This window comes from Haemorhous mexicanus, chromosome 4, assembly GCF_027477595.1.
Source record: "Haemorhous mexicanus isolate bHaeMex1 chromosome 4, bHaeMex1.pri, whole genome shotgun sequence".
Taxonomy (NCBI): Eukaryota; Metazoa; Chordata; class Aves; order Passeriformes; family Fringillidae; genus Haemorhous; species Haemorhous mexicanus.
In genome coordinates, this window is record NC_082344.1 from 51,263,486 (window position 1) to 51,287,022 (window position 23,537).

Sequence of the window (23,537 nt, forward strand, 5' to 3'; positions counted from 1 at the left end):
AACCAAGTAGTGATAAAGACTGTGGAGCTTCAGAACAAATGGGGAATATGTAAGCACACTCTCAAAACCTGTTTCAGTTTTCAAAGAGACTGGTCTAACTTCTGTCAGTGTATTGTTACTGGACTTAAAGAAACAATATTAACAACTAAATGCATCATAAAAGCTGAAAGGGCATTGTATGATAAGTTGCTAGCAACTTTTTTTCCCCCCCTAATGATATCTGTTTGCACCACATGGCTTTGTTAAACTCTTAATATGAAAATAAATGAAAATTATCTGTGATAGAAATAAGCCATAATACTTGGAGAATGCAAATTTAGGGATAATTGTTTGGACATTAATTAAACAATCTGCATTAAATTAGGAAAATATCTTTCTAGGAGACTTCGCTTTTAAAGGCTACGGGTAGAGAAGGAAAACCCGAGGGTGTTTTAACTTCTGTTGTAACACCACTTCTTGAGAAACATCTTTCAGTTGAGATGTTAATTTACTGTTTGTTTTTATCCTTTTAATTATTTTAATTCAGGGAACTAATAGAAGAATTACATCCTATAATTAAGGAAGCACTTGAAAGAAGGCCAGAGGTAATTAAATATTTAATTTCCATTATACTCGGTACAGTTTTAACTGTCTTTTCACAGAGAGGAAGCATTAGTTGTTTTCTTAATTTATGCATATAAAAACAGTCAATATAACAGAAAAAAAGGTGAAATATTGCTTTTTTAAATGATTGTGAAGTGTTTGCATTAGAAGAGCTTCATGTTTGAGCTCTCTGTTGTTCCTCTATCAAGAGGTTTTGTTTCAAATGATGAAAAAATGCAGTAACCTTTTCCACATTCTTTTAATTTCTTTAACCTAATCATAGTTTTACACAATTGTCACTTTTTTATATCATCAGTGACATTCCCACAATTACTAGTACCTATGACATAGAATTGAGTTTTACTGTCCACCAACTTTGTTGAGGTTTGGTGTTGCTGGTGGTGGTGGTGGTTTTCAGTGAAAAAGTTTTTAAACTCACCTGACTGTTCTAATGAAAATGACGGAAAGGAAAAGCACTTCTGTTTCAAAATGTTCCTGTACTGTTGTGTGTCGTGTCAGGCTTGCATAGAAAGCCTGACTCAATACACAAAATCATAGAATCATAGAATATTTTGGGTTGTGAGGGACCTTTAAAGGTCACCTAGTCCACCCACCCTGAAGTGAGCAGGAGCATCTTCAGCTGCATCAGATTTCTCAGAACCCCATCAACCTGACCTTGAATGTTTCTGCTGATGAGGCATCTCTCACCTCTCTGGGCAACCTGTTCCAGAGTTTCACACCCTCATCATAAAAAGTGTCTCTTTTATATCTAGTCTAAATCTACCTACTTTTAGTTTAAAACCATTGCACCTTGTTGTATCACAACAGGCCCTGCTAAAATGTTGGTCCCCATCATTCTTAGAAGCCCCTTTTAAGCACTGAAAGGTCACAATGAGATCTCCCTGGACCCTTCTCTTCTCCAAGCTGAACAGCCCTACCTCTGGCAGCTTCTCTTCACAAGAGAGGTGCTCAAGCCCTCTGATAATTTTTGCAACCCTCCTCTGGACCCATTCCAATATACCCATGTCCTTCCTGTGCTTGTGGACCCCAGAAGGCAGTACTTCAGGAGGGGTCTCATGAGAGTGGAGCAGAGAGACAGGATCACCTCCCTCAAAATATGTGAGGAGACTGCCTTTTGCACTTCATTGTTTTATATATTGCACTTTGTGACAAGAGACTGAATAATACATGTAATAGCAAACCTGGTATATCTCAGAGCTGCAGCAGGGAAAACGTTTGTTCACGCTCTGGTTTATTAAACTTGTTAGCAATTTTGGTAAGTTATCTTGAAAGATTAGTGCCTCTAATAACAGATGCCAGTTGTAGTACAGATATAATAATACTTTAATATTCTACTCTGGTTTTCTACTTAGTTTTTCTTCTGCTTCATGTAATTTTGTGTTTCCTCTGATGGACAGAACATGAAACGGCGCAGGCGTCGAGATATTTTACGAGTACAACTAGTACGAATATTTGAACTGTTGGCAGATGCTGGTGTCATTAGTCACAGGTAGGGGCAGCACACATGAGAAGTTGTTGGTGTTCATGAATTGTCACTGATAGACTTATGACTCAGTATAACAAGCATGCAAAATTCATCAGTGAGTTTCAGTATACCACTAAATAAATAGACATGGGTTTATAAAACTCAGAATTTTGCTGGCTTTCTAATCCCTCTCACTCCCATGTTCTTTGTCAGTGTGTTCTATGTTTTATTTAAAGTGTTACTATTCCCCATTCTTTGAACAGGCAGTACGTCATGATCCCTTTTGTTTGTGTGTGCTCAAACTTTGCACCACTTGTGCAAGTTGTAATTGTTCTGTGATAATTCAGGAACTTCTGCCTTACTTGGAGTGCTGGTGCTAGTCAGCATATCCTATGCAGAGAAGGCTACTGCTCATTAATGCTGGACTTCTGAAGGATGGAGAGTGCTAACTTGGTTATTGAGGGCTTTTTCCTCAGTTTACCCTGCTTTGGTAGGGACACTTTGAAAGAAGTAGTTTTGGCATATGTTTTACAAAAGTCCCTAGGAAATCTTTTCCTATGCATGTGGAATTGTATAAGAGCAAGTAGTCTAGGAGATGGTTGGCCCCTTCCTCCCACTCTGTTTGGCAATGATGCTTAGACATGTATTTGTCAGCCTTAACAATGTATGTGTGAAATTCTCATCTTCAAGTGTATTTCAGAATGTTGCCCCAGAAGCATTGAAATGTCTATCAGCGTGCTGATATTTTAGAGTCCAACTATTAAAACCATTCTTTTTCTAATCTTTTAAGGTTCTCACTAGGGGAGGGGGAAGGGACTTTGTGTTTGGAGATTTTAGTTAATATTTTTAACACTTGTCCCCAGTATAAGAACTAGTTCAGTGGAAGGATAAGTGACTTCAGATAATTAGGTTTGATTCTAAGTTTGCTTTCACTGGAGTTTTTTACTGTATTGCTGAAGTAAAAGCTGGATGAAGAAATTACTTTGAATTAAGTATTTGCAGTGAGGAGGGTGTAGGGTTTTTTAAAGATAAAAAACATAAGGATGATTTTCAAATGTTGTGTGTAATTACCATGCTCTTTGGTTTTCTAAATTTATTTTATATGTTCAGTGCAAGTGGTGGCCTTGATAATGAAACACATTCCCTCAACAACACTTTACTTGAGTATGTTGATCTAACAAGACAACTCCTAGAAGCAGAAAATGAAAAGGACTCTGATACATTGAAAGATATCCGATGCCATTTTAGTGCCTTAGTGGCAAATATCATACAAAATGTTCCAGGTATGTAAAAATGTAACTTCTGATTACTGTATTTAATATGCAGTACCTTTAAAAAAAACAAAATCAACCAAACAGAAACTAAACAAAAAGGCACTTCTTATCTGAACTTTCAGAATACTTTTATTAAAATAATTTGTGACATGAGTTTTGAATATAACTTTAGCAGTATTAGTTTTAAGAAATTTTTGGTACTGTTTGGCAAAGTCCTGTTGATCGTCTATGTATTTGAGTTCTGTAATAGGTAGTTCTGTAATAAATAGCTTATTCTTGTACATTATTTGCATTAAACAGGACAATAGTCAACCTACATCCAGGCATTATGGTGTTAAAATAATAGTCTTTACATGGATTTTTCCTTTTATATTCATAGTTTGGGTCTGTTTGTGTTACATGCTTTATCTTAAAGAATTGCAAGGGGAGTGTGTATAACTGTGTGCTTTTCTTACAGTTCACCAGAGAAGAAGTGTCTTTCCGCAGCAGAGTCTGCGCCACAGTCTGTTTATGCTGTTCAGTCACTGGGCAGGCCCTTTTAGCATCATGTTTACTCCCCTGGACAGATACAGTGATAGAAACATGCGAATAAACAGACACCAATACTGTGCATTAAAGGTATTTCCACACTTCTGAATTTTGGAAACAGATTGTTATGTCAGCATGATGCAAATTTAACATTTGGGCTTTTAGATGTGGTTTTCACATCCATGTTTTAGCACCTTTTTATTCCTTCTGCTTACATGTGTATTTATGTCAGTTCAGCTTTTCCCATACTGTGACTGTTGGACTTGCTATTGAAATTTCTTACAATCACTACTGAATATTCACTTTCTGACTTTAGTTCTCATTTGCTTAAGTTAAAGGCTTTCATCTAAATGTACATTAGCAATGAAACTGGTTAATGGTGTATTAACTCTTCAATATGTCAGAATTTAGTATTGACCTTTCTTTGTATTTGAAAGTTGGGAAAAATATGATTTCCTAATTTCTTTAATAAAATGTTAAACATTTTCTACTACCCCTGGTCTTTCTCTCTTAACAGAATTTAGTTATCTGAATAAGAGCAATTCCTGTATCTGAGTTATTAAAATGTGTTTTTCAATTGCTTTCCAAAGGCTATGTCTGCTGTACTGTGTTGTGGCCCTGTTGCAGACAACGTTGGGCTTTCATCTGATGGCTATTTATACAAATGGCTGGATAATATTTTGGATTCACAAGATAAAAAGGTAATACAAGCAATATCAACATCACTTTGCAACTATCAGTGCCTTAAACACATGTTTTAGTAAGTTTGCAGACAGATTTGCATAAGTGCTCTACTTAAGCTCAAAGCTGTTTTAGTAGAGCAGGCTTTTGCGCTGTCCTTCGTGTGTATTCACCCTGTTGTGAGGAAGGTGATCCCTAATCAGACCAGAGAAACAGAACGGAAGAGGAAAGGACAAGGGGTGAAGCACTGTATATTGATTATATCCAACTGATCAGCCATGTTAAGTTGTAGTAATAAGTCAGGTGTTCCACAGATTTAAAGGAGGTGAGATTTGGAACATGAACTCTTGTGAGACTCTAGAGTTCCTTGGGGTCCTTCGGAGTTAGTAAAACCAAGCTTTTCATCTAAACAGCATGGTAAGCTTTAAAGGCAGGACCTCTACTGCCCTATAATGCTAGGACGACATAAAAATACAGCTCCTGGGGGCTACTTTGATTTCAGGAAAGGTGCAATCTCCATGCAGGTGTATCCCTTGTATCCCACTGGAATTTTTGCATGTATTTAAGTGCTTCTTTGTATCTAGTGCTTTCAGGGCAGTGTTTCTGTGCAAGACATAAAAAAGGTAAATAGCTCAAACTAGCCTTGGAATTGAAGGGGAGTGAAAAAAGTCAGTAGAACTCTAGTTATTTGTGTCAATAATTTATGACTGTGTGCAAGTTGAACAGTAAACAATGTGACAGAATTATCTGCTGCCACTTTAGGCTATGGTGTCATTGGTTTTGGATAGAACAGATTTCATGTTCCCAAAGGTTTCAGCTTTCTTAAATAGTTGGTTTCCTATTTTATATGTTGATTTTTTTTTTATACATTTTTAAATATATATTTACTCTTCCCTAGGTTCACCAGCTAGGCTGTGAGGCAGTCATGCTGCTCTTGGAACTCAATCCTGACCAGAGTAACCTCATGTACTGGGCCGTTGACCGGTGTTACACAGGTTCCAAGCGGGTAGCAGCTGGCTGCTTTAAAGCCATAGCCAGCGTGTTCCAAAACAGGTACTACAGCATTTTTCAAAGCTTTAAAACTTCCATTTTCAGTGTGCTTTTATGTAGAACTGTGGGGTTTGCTTCCACAGAGAGACAAGATCATCACTGTTTGTGTGTTTGTGTTACTAGAGAAGCTTCTCAAAATGTTATTCTGTCCCCTATCATATTCCTTGTAAATTAAACTTATATAAATTCAAGACTTAGAAAACCAAATGTAATTTTATTTTTTTCATTCTTGCCATTTTTTCCTAGGGATTACCAGTGTGATACAGTGACCCTCCTGAATCTGATACTATTTAAAGCAGCTGATTCTACTAGGGCTATCTATGAAGTTGCTATGCAACTATTGCAGGTTTGTAAACTAATTCAGATTATTATTTTTTTCTTTTAAAATAATAATTGTCCTGTATATTAAAAAAAAAAATCTGGTTTTGTTTGGATGTCTTCAGTAATGAAATACAGTGTTGTTTTTTTTCTTCTCTATTTTAGTACATAGTTAAACCAGATCCTTACCTGCACAAATAGACTTTCCTGAAAGTCTGTCTCTTTCCGTGCACTCAAGACCTGTATTTTCATAATGCCTGCTTTTTCAAGAAACAACCTAAATCAGGACTCTCTTGATTTGGCCCTGAAACAGAGTGATATATAGGTCCATTTGTCCAAAAGCACCTCAGAGAGAAGCAGGTTGTTTCCCCAGCCTTTGCTGTTTGCTCGGGTAGCAGTCCGTTTTCTGAGTTTTGCACTATTACCAAACATTTTTTCATCTGTCTGTGGAGAGATGGCAGAGAAGATCTTGTTACCTATTTAATTTACTTTTGTATGTTCCTTTCTGAGGTCATTTAAGGATAAACTTAAAGGTAGCATTAGTGTTTAAAAATCTGTGCTGAGAGTAGCTCAGACCTTAAGTCTTGAAAGTTTTTTTGAAGGTTTTTTTGTCAGCTAAATTAAACAGCAAAGTCCTCACTGAAGTCACACCCTTATTGATACATCATCCCCATCTTTCTTTTCATGTGGACTACTTCTTAAAATCATCCCAAATTTATTTTTAAAGTATCAGAGTGCTTTAGCCTCCTGCTGTATCTCTACCACATAAGAGATTATGTTGTTCCTGTCCATATCTCATAGATGAGCAAAAATTGATATTGTTTAGAAATGCAGATGTTAAATAGTATTTCGCATTTCGTTATGGATAAATTTGTATTTAAGATGGTATTTTGTGAAAGCAGGTTTTGGAACTTTATTGCTGGAAACTCAAGTGGAATGTATCTTAGTTAGTCTTCTATTAATTGACCACAGTGTTAGCAAATGCTGTAGATGTTTGGAGATCTGCATAGATAGGAAACATTAAATGAGAACAGATACATGAATTTAAGAAGTGATTTTTGTATAAAAATTTCTACAGTAGCTCTATACTTAGCTTCAAATTCTGAACATTGCTGTTGCAGATTTTGGAACCAAAGATGTTCCGTTATGCTCACAAACTGGAAGTTCAGCGGATGGATGGGGTTTTGGGACAGCCTTCTCCTTTACCACATTTGTATTCTATGTCATATTATCAACTGTCAGAAGAATTAGCAAGGACTTATCCTGAGCTGACACTTGCTATCTTCTCAGGTACGATTTTAAAACAAAACAAAAAACTTCATCAAGTCAAAAGTGTTGTACAAAATGTGTCATTCTTATTTTTCAATAACTGATTTATATGTAATTCACTAAAATCAGGACACCAACATCATCATACTGAATAGAGACAAAAAAGCCTACTAAGTGACAGTTTTTGTTCACTTGTGTTTGAAATATATTCAGGGTAAAAGAACATGAATCAAAAATATTTTTACTGGCTTACTGATAACCATGGAAAATCACATTATAGAAATAATTCACAATTTTTAAAAAAATTCGTTCTTTCATTGTTCCCTTTAGTGTGTTATTTATTGTAGATTGCTTAAATGCATTATTCTGTACCATTTTTAAACAATTGCAGAATAATAACCTATTACATAAATTAAAAAAAACCTACTAAGACTAATATAAGGAAGAAAAGTTTTTCACACACACACATATATGCATACTAATGTGATTTCTTCAGCATACTGTTTGTCAGCACTTTCTTCAGTTAGCTCTGCTGAAGACTGTGGACTTAATCATTATGAAATGACACTAGTCAGCTAAACAAAAAAATGCATCTGTATCAGCATGACATTATATCAGTATGGTGTGCTGGGCTCATGATTGTTGTTACCACCAAGCCAGTTCTCATTCTTGATTTGGAATTTGTGTGTGTACCTAATTTTTGAATGGCAGAAGTGAGTCAAAGAATCCAAACAGCTCACCCAGCTGGGAGACAGGTGATGCTGCATTATCTGCTGCCATGGATGAACAATATTGAGTTGGTGGACTTGAAACCTTTGCCAACCATTCGTCGGCAAGATGAAGATGAAGAAGATTCTCTGAAAGACAGAGAAATGATGGTGAACAGTAGACGATGGCTACGAGGAGAAGGCTGGGGATCACCACAGGCTACAGCTATGGTTCTGAACAATCTGATGTACATGACTGCAAAGGTAAAATTAATTACTTAAATGCTTATCTTGTTTTAGTGAATTGTTCTGTTTAGGATGCAGGAAAATACTGTTCAGAGATATTATGTCGCCAAGCTTTCAAGAAGTACTGTTCATATTTGTGGAGGTGCTTTGTATACCCAAACTATACCCTATAGTTTTGAGGTATTCTAAGAAATACGCAATATGTAACATAAATGTCATAGTAATTGTTATGTGTTGTGACAGTATATAACTAAAGTTTTGCAATATAGGTGTCTAGCTGGATAGAGAATACCTAACTGCCTGTATGGCTATGATCTCAAGGAGTTTTGGAACCTGTCTTGCTACCTGATTGACTCTCCTTCTTCCCATCATAGCTACTTCCAACAGAGAAGTATTGCTCACATGCAATGCTCTTGTCAGTCAGAGTCCTAGTGATGAGACATCAGGTTTTGAACTATCAGTTAAAAGCTCTTGTCAGTGTGTGCTCCATGGAGTTTTATTCAGTATTGTCAGCAATTGGGAGACTGGGTCTCTATTAAATTTCACAGAATCGTTCGAGTTGAAAGGAACCTCAGGAGATCTTCAGAACCAACCCTCCTGCCATGGGAGGGTCACCCTGAGCATGTTACACAGGAACTTTTCTAGGTGGGGTTTTGATTTTTGGAGAAGGAGGCTTCACAACCTCCCTCAGCAGCCTGTTCCAGTGCTCTGCCACCCTGTATGGAAAGAAATTCTTCAGGTTGAGGTGGAACTTCTTGTGTGTTAGTGTATGCCCATTGCTCCTTGTCGTGTCGCTGGGCACCACCAAAAAGAGCCTGGCACCATCCTTTTGGCCTTTGAGATATTGATATGCATTAATGAGACCTTCCCCTCTCAGTCTTCTCTAGACTAGAAAGGCCCAGCTTCCTTAGTTTAATGTATTATATATCAATGGGATATAAAATATGTACACATATGTTTAGATATATTTTTATACAATTATATCTATAAAAGAAAAAGCTATTTCCAGAGTATGTTTTTAAAAATACATGTGAGTGCAGCATTCTGGAACATTAAAAAGGCAACAGTTTCCTACAAGATTTATGTCTCTTTTTTCTAGAGCCTGTTTCACTTGATCATACAGGTAATATCTGAGTGCAGTGTTTTCTCATGAAGTTTTCAGGACATACATTTTTTTTTGTTTTCTAGTATGGTGATGAAGTGGCTTGGTCAGAGATAGAAAATGTCTGGACTACTTTGGCAGACAGCTGGCCAAAGAACCTGAAAATAATTTTGCATTTCTTGATCAGTATTTGTGGAGTGAACAGTGAACCCAGCCTTTTGCCTTATGTGAGTATGTGACAGATCTCTCATTGGTGCTTATTGATATTTTAAAAATTAGTATGTCTAGCAGCAAAGATCACCAAATAAAAATGTGAGGTAGGATTTATAGTATCAAAATCTCCACCCTGTATTTTATGACCACTAATACTATGAACAAATCAAATTCAGTTCTTTTGTTTGCCTTACTTTGGACATCTATGTCAAAATTACAGAATCAATTTGTCAATCAATTAAACCAATTAATTTGTCATTCATGGAATGAATGTAGGACTATATGAAGACCATAGACATTATTTAGTGATTAAATAATAAAAAATGTAAAAGAGTTACTAAAATTCTACATATGTCTTAGCATTTTATTTTCTTGTCATAAAAAGAAATCTTAAGAGTTTGATAGCTAAACTTGGATTAATTTTTTTAAGAATACACACTGAACAATTTTTTTCCCATGCTATAATTTAGTATGTTCCTAAAAAGATAGATAATACAGGAAAATAAAGCACCAATTATACCCTGCAGAGCATCATTCTTTCATGACCAGTATTATACCAAAAAAACCTCACCAACCATCCCAAGCACCCTCAAAACCAATTTTGTTTTATGTGAAAATGTATGTGAGAGCACTGCAGGATAGCATGAAGAAAAAAGTAATAATATGGAGGAAAAGAAATGGTATAGAACATAACTGAAATATCAAAAAGAAATTACATCAGAATACATTCATTCCAGTGTTGATCTCAGGTGCTGCTAAAACCTTTGTAAGAAAATCTTTTGCTTAAATAATTTTCAGAAGCGTACTTTCAAACTCAGAAGATTTACTTTCTTACTGTTGTGATATATTTTCCATGCTTCCTGCTATTGACAGCTAGGAAAGCAACTTTGGTTGCTTTTAGAACTGGAGTAAGTTTCATGCATCATCGCTTGCAGTGCAGATAGATACTGATTCTAACAAGTTGTGGTATTCAAATCTTTTAATATAAATATAAATATAAATATTTATATATATGTTTTTTATGGCAGGTAAAGAAAGTCATTGTTTATTTGGGTAGAGACAAAACGATGCAACTACTAGAAGAGCTGGTGAGTGAACTTCAGCTTACGGATCCTGTCAGTTCAGGAGTCACCCATATGGATAATCCACCATATTACCGCATTACATCCAGTTACAAAATCCCCTCTGTCACGTCAGGTAAGCATTTACTGACTTAACTCACTTAAACTGTTATTATTGATAATTATAAACATCCTGCTATCAATCAGTTATGCTACTGCAGTGCATTTGTAAAAATATTCAATAGGAGTGCAAGGTTCTGTTTCTAAAAAACAGCTTAAAGGTTTGTTTTACAGTATCTGCAGATTTTGGTGTACCCAGAGTTCTTACTGAAGAAATCTGATAGGTTCACAAGGGATGGGTTTGTCTTAATATGTGCATCAGACTTCATCTGTGTTCGGAGACCTTGCACTGTTTACCCTCACTATATGACTTTTATGTCTAGTCAGTAAAACTATGGGGAAAATGTATATAATTTTAAAGCATTTAAAATTCTGTTACAGACACAAACTGCATCCATAGGAATTGTTTCAAGAGGATTTAAGTTCACTTACTTAAGAGAATTTATCTAGAAATTATTAACAATAGATCAATCATCAAAAACCCCCCAAAGTGCTGAACATACCAAAAGTGTCTACCTCATAGTTCAGTCAAAGAACATGCTGAGAAATGTGGGGAGAAGCAGTCTTCTTTTGGTGGAGTTTCCATCTGTCTAATTGAGCTGCAAAAGACACAGATGTGGGGAGGGTATCTAAGCAAGGCCTCAATTTTTGTCCTGAAAATTTGTCAATATTATGAGGCAGCCTGTACCTATCATATGGTATTATCTGGATCACAAGGTGGATGCATTGGCACTTATTCTTGGAAGTGTTTGAAAAATGTGAAAAAAATTCTGGGGCTCTTGCACTTTATGTAATTTAGAATAGCAAAGGCTAGAAGGGTGCAAAATAGCTTCCAATTGGGGCTGTCAGTTCAATGTGATGCTTGAAAATTTCTCCTAAAAGAAAATTGTTAAAAGTTTCACCGCAGGCTATTAGGTTTTAATCCTTAATGAGTTTGTGGTTTGAATTAACTAGATAACAAAGTCCATTTTACAGATTGCTGTGAGGTGTATAATACAGGAAAAAAGGAAATAGGCCTCTAGGTACCGCTTAAAAAACTTTCTACTTTAATTCACATTGAAGAGTTAGAGATTCCTGGAATAGATAATTTTTATTTTTTTCCGGTTAGTGAAATGTTGGTAGCAGCTCACAGTCCTTTATTGCACATGAAAGTATGGCTCAGTTTGTATTGTGCCAGTTGCTGTAGAATAAACCTGATTAGGGCTCTGGGCAAGGACCAGTAAATAAGGGTGATCTTGTAGTGCTTAAGACTACTTTTCCATTTTATTGACCAACCTTTTTCCTTGTCCATAATTCACAGGTACCACTTCTAGTAGCAATACAATGGTGGCTCCCACAGATGGCAACCCTGACAGTAAACACATGAAAGACAGTATTGAAGAGAAGTAAGTATCTCCTCAAAGTGCAGTTATTAGTTGAATTATAGGAATTCCTTCTAGGTACTTTAAATACTCCCATCTCAGCAGCTCCAGGTATGTCATCATTGCAGGGATTACATTCCATGTAATGGCATGCATGTCAGCAGAACTGGAATACTATTTGGGATTAACAGTAGCAGACTCAAATGTAGTTTCAACTCCAGTCCAGGTCAGGCATTGTATTGCTTATAGCTATATTGTTGGTGGTGCCTAAAGTAACTACTGTTACACTGGACTCTGTGTTCACATGGGGGCAATTGTACTGTAGGGTGGGGTTGGTGAGACTCTGGAACACATTGCCCAGAAAAGATGCCCCATCTCTGGAAATGTTCAAGGCCAAGCTGGATAGAGCTCTGAGCAGCCTGGTCTAGTGGAAGGTGTTTCTGCCCATGGCAGGGGGGTTGGAACCGGATGATCTTTAAGGTCCCTTCCAACTCAAGTAATTAGGTGTTTTTATGACTCGCAGGTTGGTTTATTACCTCACTGGAAATGAACAGTGCCTATGTCTTTCTAGTTTATTTTCCTTAACTGGAGTATTTGGATGCCTGGTATCTGTGTAAGATACCTTACAGCTAACTTTAAAACAGATTTCTCCCTCCCTAATTTTGGACCTATTTAAACATAATCTTTTGGAGAAATTTGGCAGACACTGTGAGGCTGATGGAAAGGAAACAGTTGGTACAGACTTAGTCTTAGGCTGTGTACTTGGAGCTCAGCATAACTGACTGTGGGCATGCTATCATTTTGTGTTAATATGAATAGCTAACTTTCAAGTGAAAAGGGAGTGGAGACTCTGTAACTAGCATGAGCAAAAGTGTGCGTGTATGCCATTACTGCCGAGTAGCAACTATGTCATAAGTTCGCAAATGAGTTTCTGACAACTTGTTTGAGAGCTTTAATAATTACAGTGCTGATATAATTTCCCAGTTGGACACTTTCTTTCCTTCCCTAGGAAAATTATTTCAATATAATTAGAATAGTAAACATATTGGTAAAGGCAACCCCAATACTTAAATTAAATTGGGATGAGCTGTATGATAGTAAATCTCAGAAACTTGGAAGGCAAGGTTTCATTCAGAATTCAGCCTAGCAATGCACAGACAAGGACTTGGCTGCTATGGAGGCTCAAGCTGAAGAAACTTGTAAAGTAAAGAAGGCAGTTTGGAAAGTCTCTGAGTTTTCCCATATACTGTAGGGTTGTCTCAAACCTCCCCAGGATATAAGCTTCTGGATAAGATGTACCCTGTACATCTTGGACTTGCCAGAAGGAGAGAATTTTAGAAACTTACATAGAAGCAGTTTGGAAATGGTGCTTTTAGCACTCTAATTTCTCTGATTTCTTTATAGTTCAGCAAGGTAGGATTTTGCACACTGTGTGTGTATACATGCATATGTCTCTGCCAGATCTCATATGGATTTCCTTATTTTGTTGAAGAGTGAGAAGAACTTCTGTAAAGTGGTAACAATTATTTTAATGTGCTTAAATGCTAGTGAAAATGATGGAACAGAAATACAATTTTAAGTGGATAATCTCTTCGAATCCCCTTGTCTGGTGTTGCTTGAGAAGGTATGTCTTGCATGGCTGAGGTGCTTTGGCATCATGTTGATTATCCTTGTAAAATGAATTGGTTTTTGGACAGGAGTTTTGCTGAAATTCAGTTTTTCTGAGAGACCCTGATTAGTGCTTGTCACAGAATGTCAGTTACTAATTCTGCTTTGCTTGCACCTACAGCTATGCACACCTAGACATCTACAGCGGGTTGAACAGCAACTTAAACCGCCAGCACCACAGACTGGAATCTCGCTACAGCAGCAGCTCTGGAGGATCATATGAAGAGGAAAAAAGTAATATTCTTTATTTTAAAATACTTCTATGAATAGCATACATAATTTTCACAAGCCAATATTTCTGCTGAAGGTTGTGGAATATAAAGAAATGAGCATTATCAATGTTTTTTGCATAAATCTATTAAAAATCAGGGGTTTTTTTATCTTCATCTTATTACAGCTGTTGAAGTCTAGCATACATTTGACTGCAATAAAATATTCCAGGAAGATAATATGCTTTGTTCTTTCTGTTATCCTCTTGAATGAGTTGTGAACATCTTCCTGAATGAAATGGTTTTACTCCATTTCCTTTGACAGTTAGGCACAAGAAACAGAGATGAGCAGGATGAAGATGAGATTTTAAAAAATGTGATGGAAAAGAAGTTTTTTAAAAGAAAATTATGAGTAATTGTTCTTCTAAAGGATAGCATTCTATCCTTTACTTATTAAAAAAAAAGGGTACTAAACTTTTTGAATCCATAACAAGGGAAAATGTAGCAGGGAAAAAGGTTCTCTTTATGTACATCTAATTTCCAAGATTGTTCTGAGAATGTGTCTTGGGTTATTTTTTGTGACTTATGTTGGTTTTTTTTCCAACTGAGATGCAGAGGTATGGAAGGAGATAAAAATTTCTTCTGAAACTCCATTATGCATTTGCAAAGATTTCCTTAAGGCTTATTAACTGTGGCTACTTTTGTACCAATGCCTAAGATACAAATCACCATGGCAGTGCTATGGAAAGCAAAGCAGGTCATGTAATCAGGCAAAAATGAGGTCAGTGGTCAGACAGTAAATGACGTGCTACATTAGTGGGTTCTGTGTGCTTAGTCAGAAGAATTATTTCACTGAAACTCTTGTTTCAGCTAAGTGTTAGTAATTTAAATGACTTTGTACTTCACCCTGCATGGGATAATCAGATATAGTTCAGTCATGGAAGTGGTCCCATAGACTTAGGTTTCACTCAATTTTTTATTGACTGTTGATTTTACTACTGGTTAAGTAGTTTGGGTATGTTACAGCACACAGTACAAAACTGCCTTTTCCTTAATTTTCTTGTATGACTGAACAGCAGGAGGTGAACTTCTGCATTTTGAGCTTTAGATGTCAGTATGGAACCTATCCTGTCCCTGCTGTATTGAAGCAATGAGAGTCCCTGAGGATCTTCTAATACACTCTTCAATGACTGATTCTTTGCACACTGTGAAGATTAGACTGGATATGTAGTTCTTACTGCCTCTGTTGAGGAGGTGAACCTAATGTCCTCTACAGAGATTGTTGAAAGGGCTGGACATACTAATGCAGAATCTCCTAAACTTTGGGTCAGTAACAGGTTAATGGCTTCTGGTCAGCCAGAATGTTTATTACTGCATGGATAGGCATTATCCAGAATCACAGCTGCAGTCAGTTTTGGATTTGTTTGCTGTTTGTGATAGCAGCACTGAGTATCCTGAACTAGATGATATTTCCCATATTCCATCAGTAAGGAGTTTGTCACTTCCAGTGGAGAAGGTGATAATGAGTTGAAACATGTGTGAACATCTGAAATTTCTGCAGCTATACTTCCAAACAGAGCTGGTAGAACCACTGAAACATGAAACTATTGAGGCAATTTTCTTGTTTCTAGTCTTGACTGATAGTTCTGAAGTCCAAAACAACTTTTAAACCAGAAAAGGATTTTGGGTGTGTTAACACAGTACATGCTCAGACCAAACAGCTGATGTTTCTCTTGCACTTTTGAAGCTTGCTAAATGAAAAACTAAATGTCTTTCTGTGCTTTCTTGACAAATTTACTGATTTTCTAAGTAGTAACTTTTATCAACCAGTGGGATTGAGCTATGCTGTTGTAAAAGTGGCAACTTCCAAGTTACTCATGGATCAGGCTGGCATTATCTGGCAGATAGCACTGGTGGGGTTTTGTTGTGAGACCTATAAAGATGTGCTCTTGATGAATACTTCCTTAGCCTATAATAAAATGGTCTTCAAGATGAGTTCAGTTAAATCTTAGGGCCCATCCTTAATTAACTACCTATCTGGCATGAGGTTTGAAATTCAAGTAAATTACATTAGATCACTTTGCCTTTTATCCTAAGTTTTATGAACCTATTCAAAAACATCTTACTCTGTTATGTAGCATCTTTAGCATCATCCTTTTACTAAAAGAAATAACACTTTCTTCTTTCAAAAAACTGTGTCCAACTGTTACTGTTTACAGCTGGCTCCCCTTCCCCTCTCCTAGATCTCACCTTTTCAAGAATTTAAAAATATTTCTTCAGAAGACTGTAGCATACATACACATGCATTGTAAATATATTTCTGGTTTAATTTTCTGTTCTGTTAGGTGATTCAATGCCTCTCTATTCCAACTGGCGGTTGAAGGTGATGGAGCACAATCAAGGAGAGCCTCTCCCTTTCCCACCTTCTGGAGGTTGCTGGTCACCACTGGTGGATTACTTGCCTGAAACTTCTCCTCCGGGCATGTCACTTCACAGGTAGCTGTTTTGGCATTGCCAGTGGCAGTTCATTATGTTTTCATTTGTGTTGCACAAATAAGTCATTTGAAGATAGCAGATTAAAGGGCAGTTAATAATACATTTGTTTTCTGTGGGTTTACTCACAGGTCTAGCAATTCAAGATTACTTAAACTTTTAATCTGGAGGATTAAAGTGTTTCTATTTTTATTATGAGCCTTCATCTTTTCCCTTATAACACAGCTTTGTGAATGTTTATAGACTGAAGAATACAAGTTAGAAGCATATGAAGCTCTTTGCAGCTCTTTGTGAAGTTCCTGTTACATTCTTCTAACATACTATTTTTTTTTTGTTTTAGATGCAATATAGCAGTGATTCTTTTGACTGATTTGATAGTTGACCACAGTGTAAAGGTGGAATGGGGAGGATACTTGCATCTTTTGCTTCATGCAATTTTTATAGGTAACTAACTTCTTACAGAAATACTTATAGTAACTTGAGGACTTCTCAGCTGTTCTTTTTGATATTTAAATTAATTTTTACCATTGTATTGAAATCCCATTAATTTGGTAATATTTACAGTATTTTTAAAAATTCAATGAAATGTCTTTCAGCTTAATTACTATAATGTAGATTTTTTTGGAGTTGTTTAAGGCACTTTGTTTAGGAGTCACTTTTACCTCTTGTAGAAGACACAGTAAAATTCAATGTTTTCCTTTCTGTTTCTAAGTGTAATAATTTTCATACAGAGCAAAAATGAAGTTCTTAAAATTCTTCTTACTTAAAATTACTTTGTACTTTAACCTTGCATGGGATTGTCAGAGATCTGATCAACATACAGTTTGTTAAACTATATGCTATTGTTTCTGTATTGAAACACTGAAAAAATATTGTTTAGAGAATTCTATATCTGTTGCTTGGTAAAGTATAGCAGATCGATTTGAATACTGCAATTTTTTAAATAATGTAATTGAACATGCCCTTTGAATATCGTAAAGCCTTGCTGTTTTCCTTTTGTGTTAGGTTTTGACCACGGTCACCCTGAAGTCTACGAGCATTGTAAACGACTACTTTTGCATCTACTGATAGTGATGGGCTCTGGCAGTAATGTCCAGTCTGTGGCTTCTGTCCTACTCAGAAACAGAGAGTTCAACGAGTCCAGGGTGCTTACTGTCAAGCAAACTACCCATTTAGATTACACTTTCACAGGTATGCTTTTGATTTATTACATGTTGCCTGCTAAAATAACATGGGAAGTTACCTCTTCTTACAGGCATTAATAAAATTTCTGTTGTTTGAAATATTTTCCTGTGGCCTTGGCATTAAAATTTATTTCTTTGGATTTTAATGAAGTCAAAATGAATAGAGTTCTCACTGGCACTTCATGCTCAGTCATCAGAGTAGGGAGCAGAGTTATATGATGAATAGTAGTGGAAATCAAAGAGGGAGATCTATGTCTTGGAACTTTAATGCAGTTTTCACGATGCCTTTGAAAATAAAAACCAAGAAGATACATCTCTTACTTGGTTATAACAAGTTAAAATTTCCAAGTTTTGTCAGCTGTGATTGCATTCTTTATTGGCTATCAGAATATTTTTTGAGATACTACTTTTTAATATTCCCCTTAACTTTACAATATTGTAATTATACAGTATACTTTATATTTCTATGTAACTCTTTATGAAGGGAATATTCTGATGGTGAGACTGTATTGTAGTTTCTATTGAAATAGTTCTTTGTAGGTTTTTTTAAATTCAGGATTTCATATTATTTCAGTAGGTGGCAGCACATTGTTATACAGTTGTTTGTTCTCTTTTGTTCGCATCAGCAATGGTTTTATTACTTAGCAAAAGTAGTTGTCTGATTTGTGAATTTGTTTTTTTGTAGCAATGAGGAATTAAATTCCACTGTGTATAGTGGAAGGATTATTTTATAGGAGTCTGTTCAGCAGAACTTTAATGGTGCATCTACACAGTGGCATATACAAACCATTCCCTTCCTAATCTTTAAGGGCTTGGATAAAACTGTCTAAACAGGACACAGTAAAACAAAGATGTTTGATAGTAATTAGAGTAAGGTCAGCATTGAACATTTCCAGCTGGGGACTAGGATAAGGTGTTTACAGGTATGCATGCCTAGCACAAGGTTGGACAAGATAATTTTAATTTTTATTTGAGCTGGCTAAGCTCAAAAACCCACGTCCAAACTCTGTGGTTCTGTAGTGAAAATTTGTGGTGGGTTAGTGAATCTTAAGCTTGTTTAAATACAAGTGCTACAGGCAAAGGCCCTGCCAGTTTTCCTTGGTAGTTTACTTTCCCTCAGCCCTTCATAGATGGATAGAAGGGTAATGTGAGGAGTCACTGCAGTTGTATTTTATTGTCACGTGATTCTTTATATGTGAGAGAAAAATCTTCTGGCCACAAGATTAAGCTAACTTCAGAGAAACTTTGTGCAGCCACAGAGGCTCTGCTCAGAGTCCATTCACTAGATAATACTCAGTGTCCACTGATTTCAAGTACTGTCAGTTACAGTGGGACTGGGTTTTACCAAAAAAAGTCTGCTCACTAGTAAGAAGTAATCTGTATAATTTTTTAAATTAAGTTGAGATGCCTCAGAAGCTGATGAGCTCTGATACTATTAATACAAAATCAAGGATAATACGGGGGTTTTAAAAAGGGATCTAGCAGTCCCCAATTAAAGTTCAGATAAATCATATGAAGAATTTGGATATATGAGATTTGTTGATTTCTTTGAAATTATTGCATCCATTAATTTATTCTCTTTAAAGTATTCTCATTACATTTACTAAGTTATTGATCTTTTTAGAGGGCTATTTTTTCTTTTGATATATTTAATATTAATTGTCAACATAAAAGTGCATAATCATCTTGTTTCAATTTCAGCAGGTGTTCATGATTTTATACCTGATTACCAGCCCTCCCCAATGACCGACTCAGGGCTTAGTTCAAGTTCTACCTCTTCTAGCATCAGTTTAGGAAATACAAGTGCTGCCATTTCTCAACTGCACACCACAATCCTCAATGAGGTTGACATTTCAGTAGAGCAGGATGAAAAAGTGAAAACTCTTATAGAATTTATTACCTCAAGGTAAGATTTCAGTTTTTATTTTTGTTGAGACACATATTTGGTGGAAAAATGGCAAATGTCTCACTATTTAGCATCATATTGTCTAACTCAGTCTCTGATTTATCACCAGTAAATGTTTTTATGTGATACACATATGAAAAGCTCTAACTTTACAACACTTTCAGAGAATTTTGACCATTCTTTCAAGTCCTATCTGTTTAGAAGTATTTTGCCATGTTTTACTCTGAATTAGGGCAAGAATACATTGAGATGATTAGAGAGCTGCAAGATTTTTGTGCAGTTTAGGGATTACCTAGGAGTTGAGAGCTGACTATTCAAAAATGATGAATTTGTTGCACAGGACATTGGTAAAATCATCCACATTCATGCACTTTGTATGATAGTTTATATTAAGCTTTCAAGATGGTGTTAATCTGAAATCCTACCTGTTTCTCCATGCTTTGATACTTTTTCTTGACCTCAGCCTAAATTTGTGATTGTGTAGTGTATAGATGGAAAGGAATTGGAAAGGAAGGAAGTTAGGAAGTGCATAATGGTGGTAGTTGTACTGGTTCTTTCTTAGAGAGCTATTTATTATACTATAACTGTACCTTCCATCTGTTATATCTGTTAGATACTATAACATCTCTTCCATCCTCTTACCCAGTTATTTCAATTGGAACTGATACACTGCTTTTCACTTTGTTCTTAACTTCTTGTATATTGTAAAATATTGGTCAGTTGTCAAAATTCCTTCTAATTCGTGCCTGCACTTCTAGATGGTTTCTTTTATGTAGTACATAGTAGATTCTTTTGCAATTAACCTTAAGGTTTAAATTTCATTTAAATAATATTAAGGACAAAGGCTACGTTTTATATTCTGCTTACTCTATTTTTATATTTTTTAGGAAAAGAGGCCCACTTTGGAATCATGAAGATGTTTCAGCCAAGAACCCTAATATAAAGAGTGCTGAACAGTTAACTGTGTTTTTAAAGCATGTGGTATCTATATTTAAACAGTCTGGCTCAGGTATGTTAGCAAACAGACAGTACATGATCTAATCTGCAAGACTGTGAACTAAATAAATACTTTTCAAGGCATGTAAATGCATAGGTTATCTATAAAATCACTCTAGGAAATTACTACTTCTAAATAATGGTTTTCTTGTGTATTGCTTACTTCAGTTCATGTTTCTGTTATGACAGATTTAAATATAATCTTTTAGGAACGGGATAAAATATCTCAGTAATTTATTGTGAACAGTTAATATTCTTATCATAAATGTTTTATTGTCTGCAAGTCTCTCTGGCATCAAGTATCTGGAATGCATGTTTATATTCCTGTAAAGATTTTTGAGACTAATACTTCTTGAGAAAAATGTAGAGGATGTGAGAATATTTAAAATTTGGGGTTGACTGTGGCAATTCACTTGTAAATTCAAGTGGATTTGTTTTTTTATAAGCCAGTGATACTTGACTATTTATTTGCCTTCATAGGAGGATATCAATTGGAGCATCGTCTCAGTGAAGTTGCTTTGCAAACTGCTCTTTCTTGCTCCTCTCGCCATTATGCTGGGAGGTCTTTTCAGATTTTCAGGGCTCTGAAGCAGCCTCTCACTCCATCTACACTTTCTGATGTTCTCTCCAGATTAGTAGAAACTGTTGGAGACGCAGGAGAAGAAGCTCAGGTATTTGAAATTGTATAGTTGTTTTTTATTTTTAACTATTTCAAATATGAAACAGTTTTAATCATGACTTAAATCATGGCTTCCTGAATTTCACCTAATTAACTGAGGAAAAGTTGTTCACATTCTCTTCTACAGCAAGAGGCTCTTTCAGAGAGTTTTATACATCTGTTTACTGTAGACACCACCTCTTTCATTGTTAGAGAATACTGAGATCAGTCATATAAGAAACTTTTTTTTTTGTTTTCTTTTGTTAAGAACTTTACCTGATAAAGTGTTAACAATCATTCAACTTACTGTCATTGTACATCTTAAGAGTGTATCTAATATTTTAATACTGCAAAATAAGTCTGAATGACTTTGTCCTTCAATCCATCCCTCAAAATAATGCAAACTAGAATTAATTCAGTAAATGCTTATAAATAAATTGAAGTTTTTCCTTGTCTTGAAGCTATACTGCTAAATTGAACCATCTCACGAGGATTGTATTCTAACTGAAGCATGAAATAATTTAGTTACTGCTACTGATTTTGTATTTTTATATTACTACTCAGTAGATTTTCTGTGATCTTCCCTGTGCATATTGCATAATTTATAATGGCCTGTGGCTTTCCTCAGGGTTTTGTCATAGAGCTGCTTTTGACTTTAGAATCTGCTATTGATACATTGGCTGAAACCATGAAGCATTATGATCTGCTTTCTGCCCTTTCTCAGTAAGTTCTTTTATTAGTCTATCTTTATTATGCACTTTTGTACATTTGAATTATCAAAAATCTGTATTATAAATGTAATTAAATAATTTCTTGTCATCTTTGCAGAGTAATTGTATCCATATAGCAAAATTGCTTGCTCTGGTATGTTTTTATCATTCTGCTTCAAGCAAAACTTGTAAGAATCTAGATTTCCTAAAAAGGATATCATATTGCCTTTCTGATTTACCCTCTTGGGTTCAATTTAATTTTGTAAAAATGGTGTTCAAGGAGTTTTTTATGGCTCAGTTCTGAAATATTGTCAGTTCTTCTTAAACTTCTTGAATTTAAAGGGTCTGCAAATGTTGGTCTGTCTTAGGCCTCAAGTTTGTTGTCCATATATAAAAAGTGTAACTGAACAGTCTGAGTCATTTGTGTGTCTCATTACAGTTTTAGTGGTTACCTTGATGACTTTTTATCAAACTGAAAAAAAAAATCTCTAAATGTACAGACATCTGTATTTGTTTGATTTCCTTGCAAAGTTTTTGAAAATGCTGAGATTTGTAGGAATACATTCAGGTTCTCAGTATCAGAATAGGAAGGTGTTGGGTTTTCAAGGTCAGATACCTCAGAGAAATACATGGTAGTAATTGTGTTAATTCATTTATTTCCCTGCTTTTATCACATCTTTTAATAAGTTGGGATGCTAGATCATCACTTACACATAATCTTTTGCATGCTATGGGCTAATGCTTCCAATTTTACTGTAATTTTATGGTATTCTGGGCTTGTAACAAACAGATTTGATAGAAAAGATAACAGGATGCTGCCGTGTTGTTTTTATGCCGTAAGGATATTTTAATAATAGATACAGATATCCTGTATTTGCATGTATTATAATGCTCTTAGGATGATGAAACAGAATATACTGCATGTATATGTGATTATTGTAACTTTTTCTTTCTTTCTTTCCCTTTTCTAAATTCTTTGTTATTAAAGTATTTTGCTTGTAACACTATGTAATACTGATTTTATTTTAGAACCTCATACCATGATTCTGTAATGGGAAACAAGTATGCAGCTAATAGGAAAAGCACTGGACAGATAAATCTAAGCACAAGTCCCATTAATAGTGGCAGTTGTTTGGGATACTACAGCAATACAAGGAGTAATTCCTTGAGACTGAATTTAATCAGCGAGCGGAGAGGTGACCGGCGACGGAGCAACACACTGGATATAATGGATGGAAGGATAAATCACGGTGGAAGTTTGGCAAGGACTAGAAGCCTTTCCTCCCTGAGAGAGGGAGGGATGTATGATGTGCAGCCCACTACTGACCCTGTCAACTTGATGGCCACCATATTTTGGATTGCAGCTTCGTTGCTGGAGTCAGATTATGAGTATGAATACCTTCTGGCTCTCAAGCTACTCAACAAGCTTCTTATTCACATGCCTCTGGATAAATCAGAGAGTCGGGAAAAGATAGAAGAGGTGCAGAATAAACTGAAATGGAATAACTTTCCAGGCCTTCAGCAGCTTTTTCTGAAAGGCTTTACTTCAGCCTCTACACAAGAAATGACAGTTCATCTCCTCAGTAAACTCATCACAATTTCCCGGCATGCTTTGGTGGATCCTTCTCAGTTAGCAGGTACCTTTAAATATATTTTAAGGTGAAAAATATATTTTTTCATCAAATTAAGTAGAGTCAAAATCAGTAGTAATTGTG

The 23,537-nt window shown here is 35.7% G+C and overlaps 1 protein-coding gene across 12 annotated transcripts in view; it reads left to right on the forward strand.

Annotated features, from left to right (window-relative positions):
• FRYL (FRY like transcription coactivator) overlaps positions 1-23,537 on the forward strand; it is a 167,311-nt gene that overhangs the window by 107,598 nt on the left and 36,176 nt on the right. For 9 of the 12 annotated variants that reach the window (XM_059844864.1, XM_059844863.1, XM_059844867.1 and 6 more), the window contains 21 exons: positions 527-584; positions 2,001-2,092; positions 3,179-3,351; positions 3,800-3,960; positions 4,461-4,571; positions 5,450-5,604; positions 5,848-5,947; positions 7,041-7,209; positions 7,900-8,159; positions 9,330-9,470; positions 10,485-10,653; positions 11,938-12,022; positions 13,788-13,900; positions 16,221-16,371; positions 16,709-16,812; positions 17,374-17,559; positions 19,254-19,458; positions 20,346-20,467; positions 20,935-21,125; positions 21,741-21,835; positions 22,852-23,459. In XM_059844864.1, coding sequence (XP_059700847.1) covers positions 527-584; positions 2,001-2,092; positions 3,179-3,351; positions 3,800-3,960; positions 4,461-4,571; positions 5,450-5,604; positions 5,848-5,947; positions 7,041-7,209; positions 7,900-8,159; positions 9,330-9,470; positions 10,485-10,653; positions 11,938-12,022; positions 13,788-13,900; positions 16,221-16,371; positions 16,709-16,812; positions 17,374-17,559; positions 19,254-19,458; positions 20,346-20,467; positions 20,935-21,125; positions 21,741-21,835; positions 22,852-23,459 — 3,449 coding nt within the window. The remainder of the gene's footprint in view (positions 1-526; positions 585-2,000; positions 2,093-3,178; positions 3,352-3,799; positions 3,961-4,460; positions 4,572-5,449; positions 5,605-5,847; positions 5,948-7,040; positions 7,210-7,899; positions 8,160-9,329; positions 9,471-10,484; positions 10,654-11,937; positions 12,023-13,787; positions 13,901-16,220; positions 16,372-16,708; positions 16,813-17,373; positions 17,560-19,253; positions 19,459-20,345; positions 20,468-20,934; positions 21,126-21,740; positions 21,836-22,851; positions 23,460-23,537) is intronic. The other 3 variants (XM_059844858.1, XM_059844869.1, XM_059844868.1) reach the window with 1 other exon arrangement.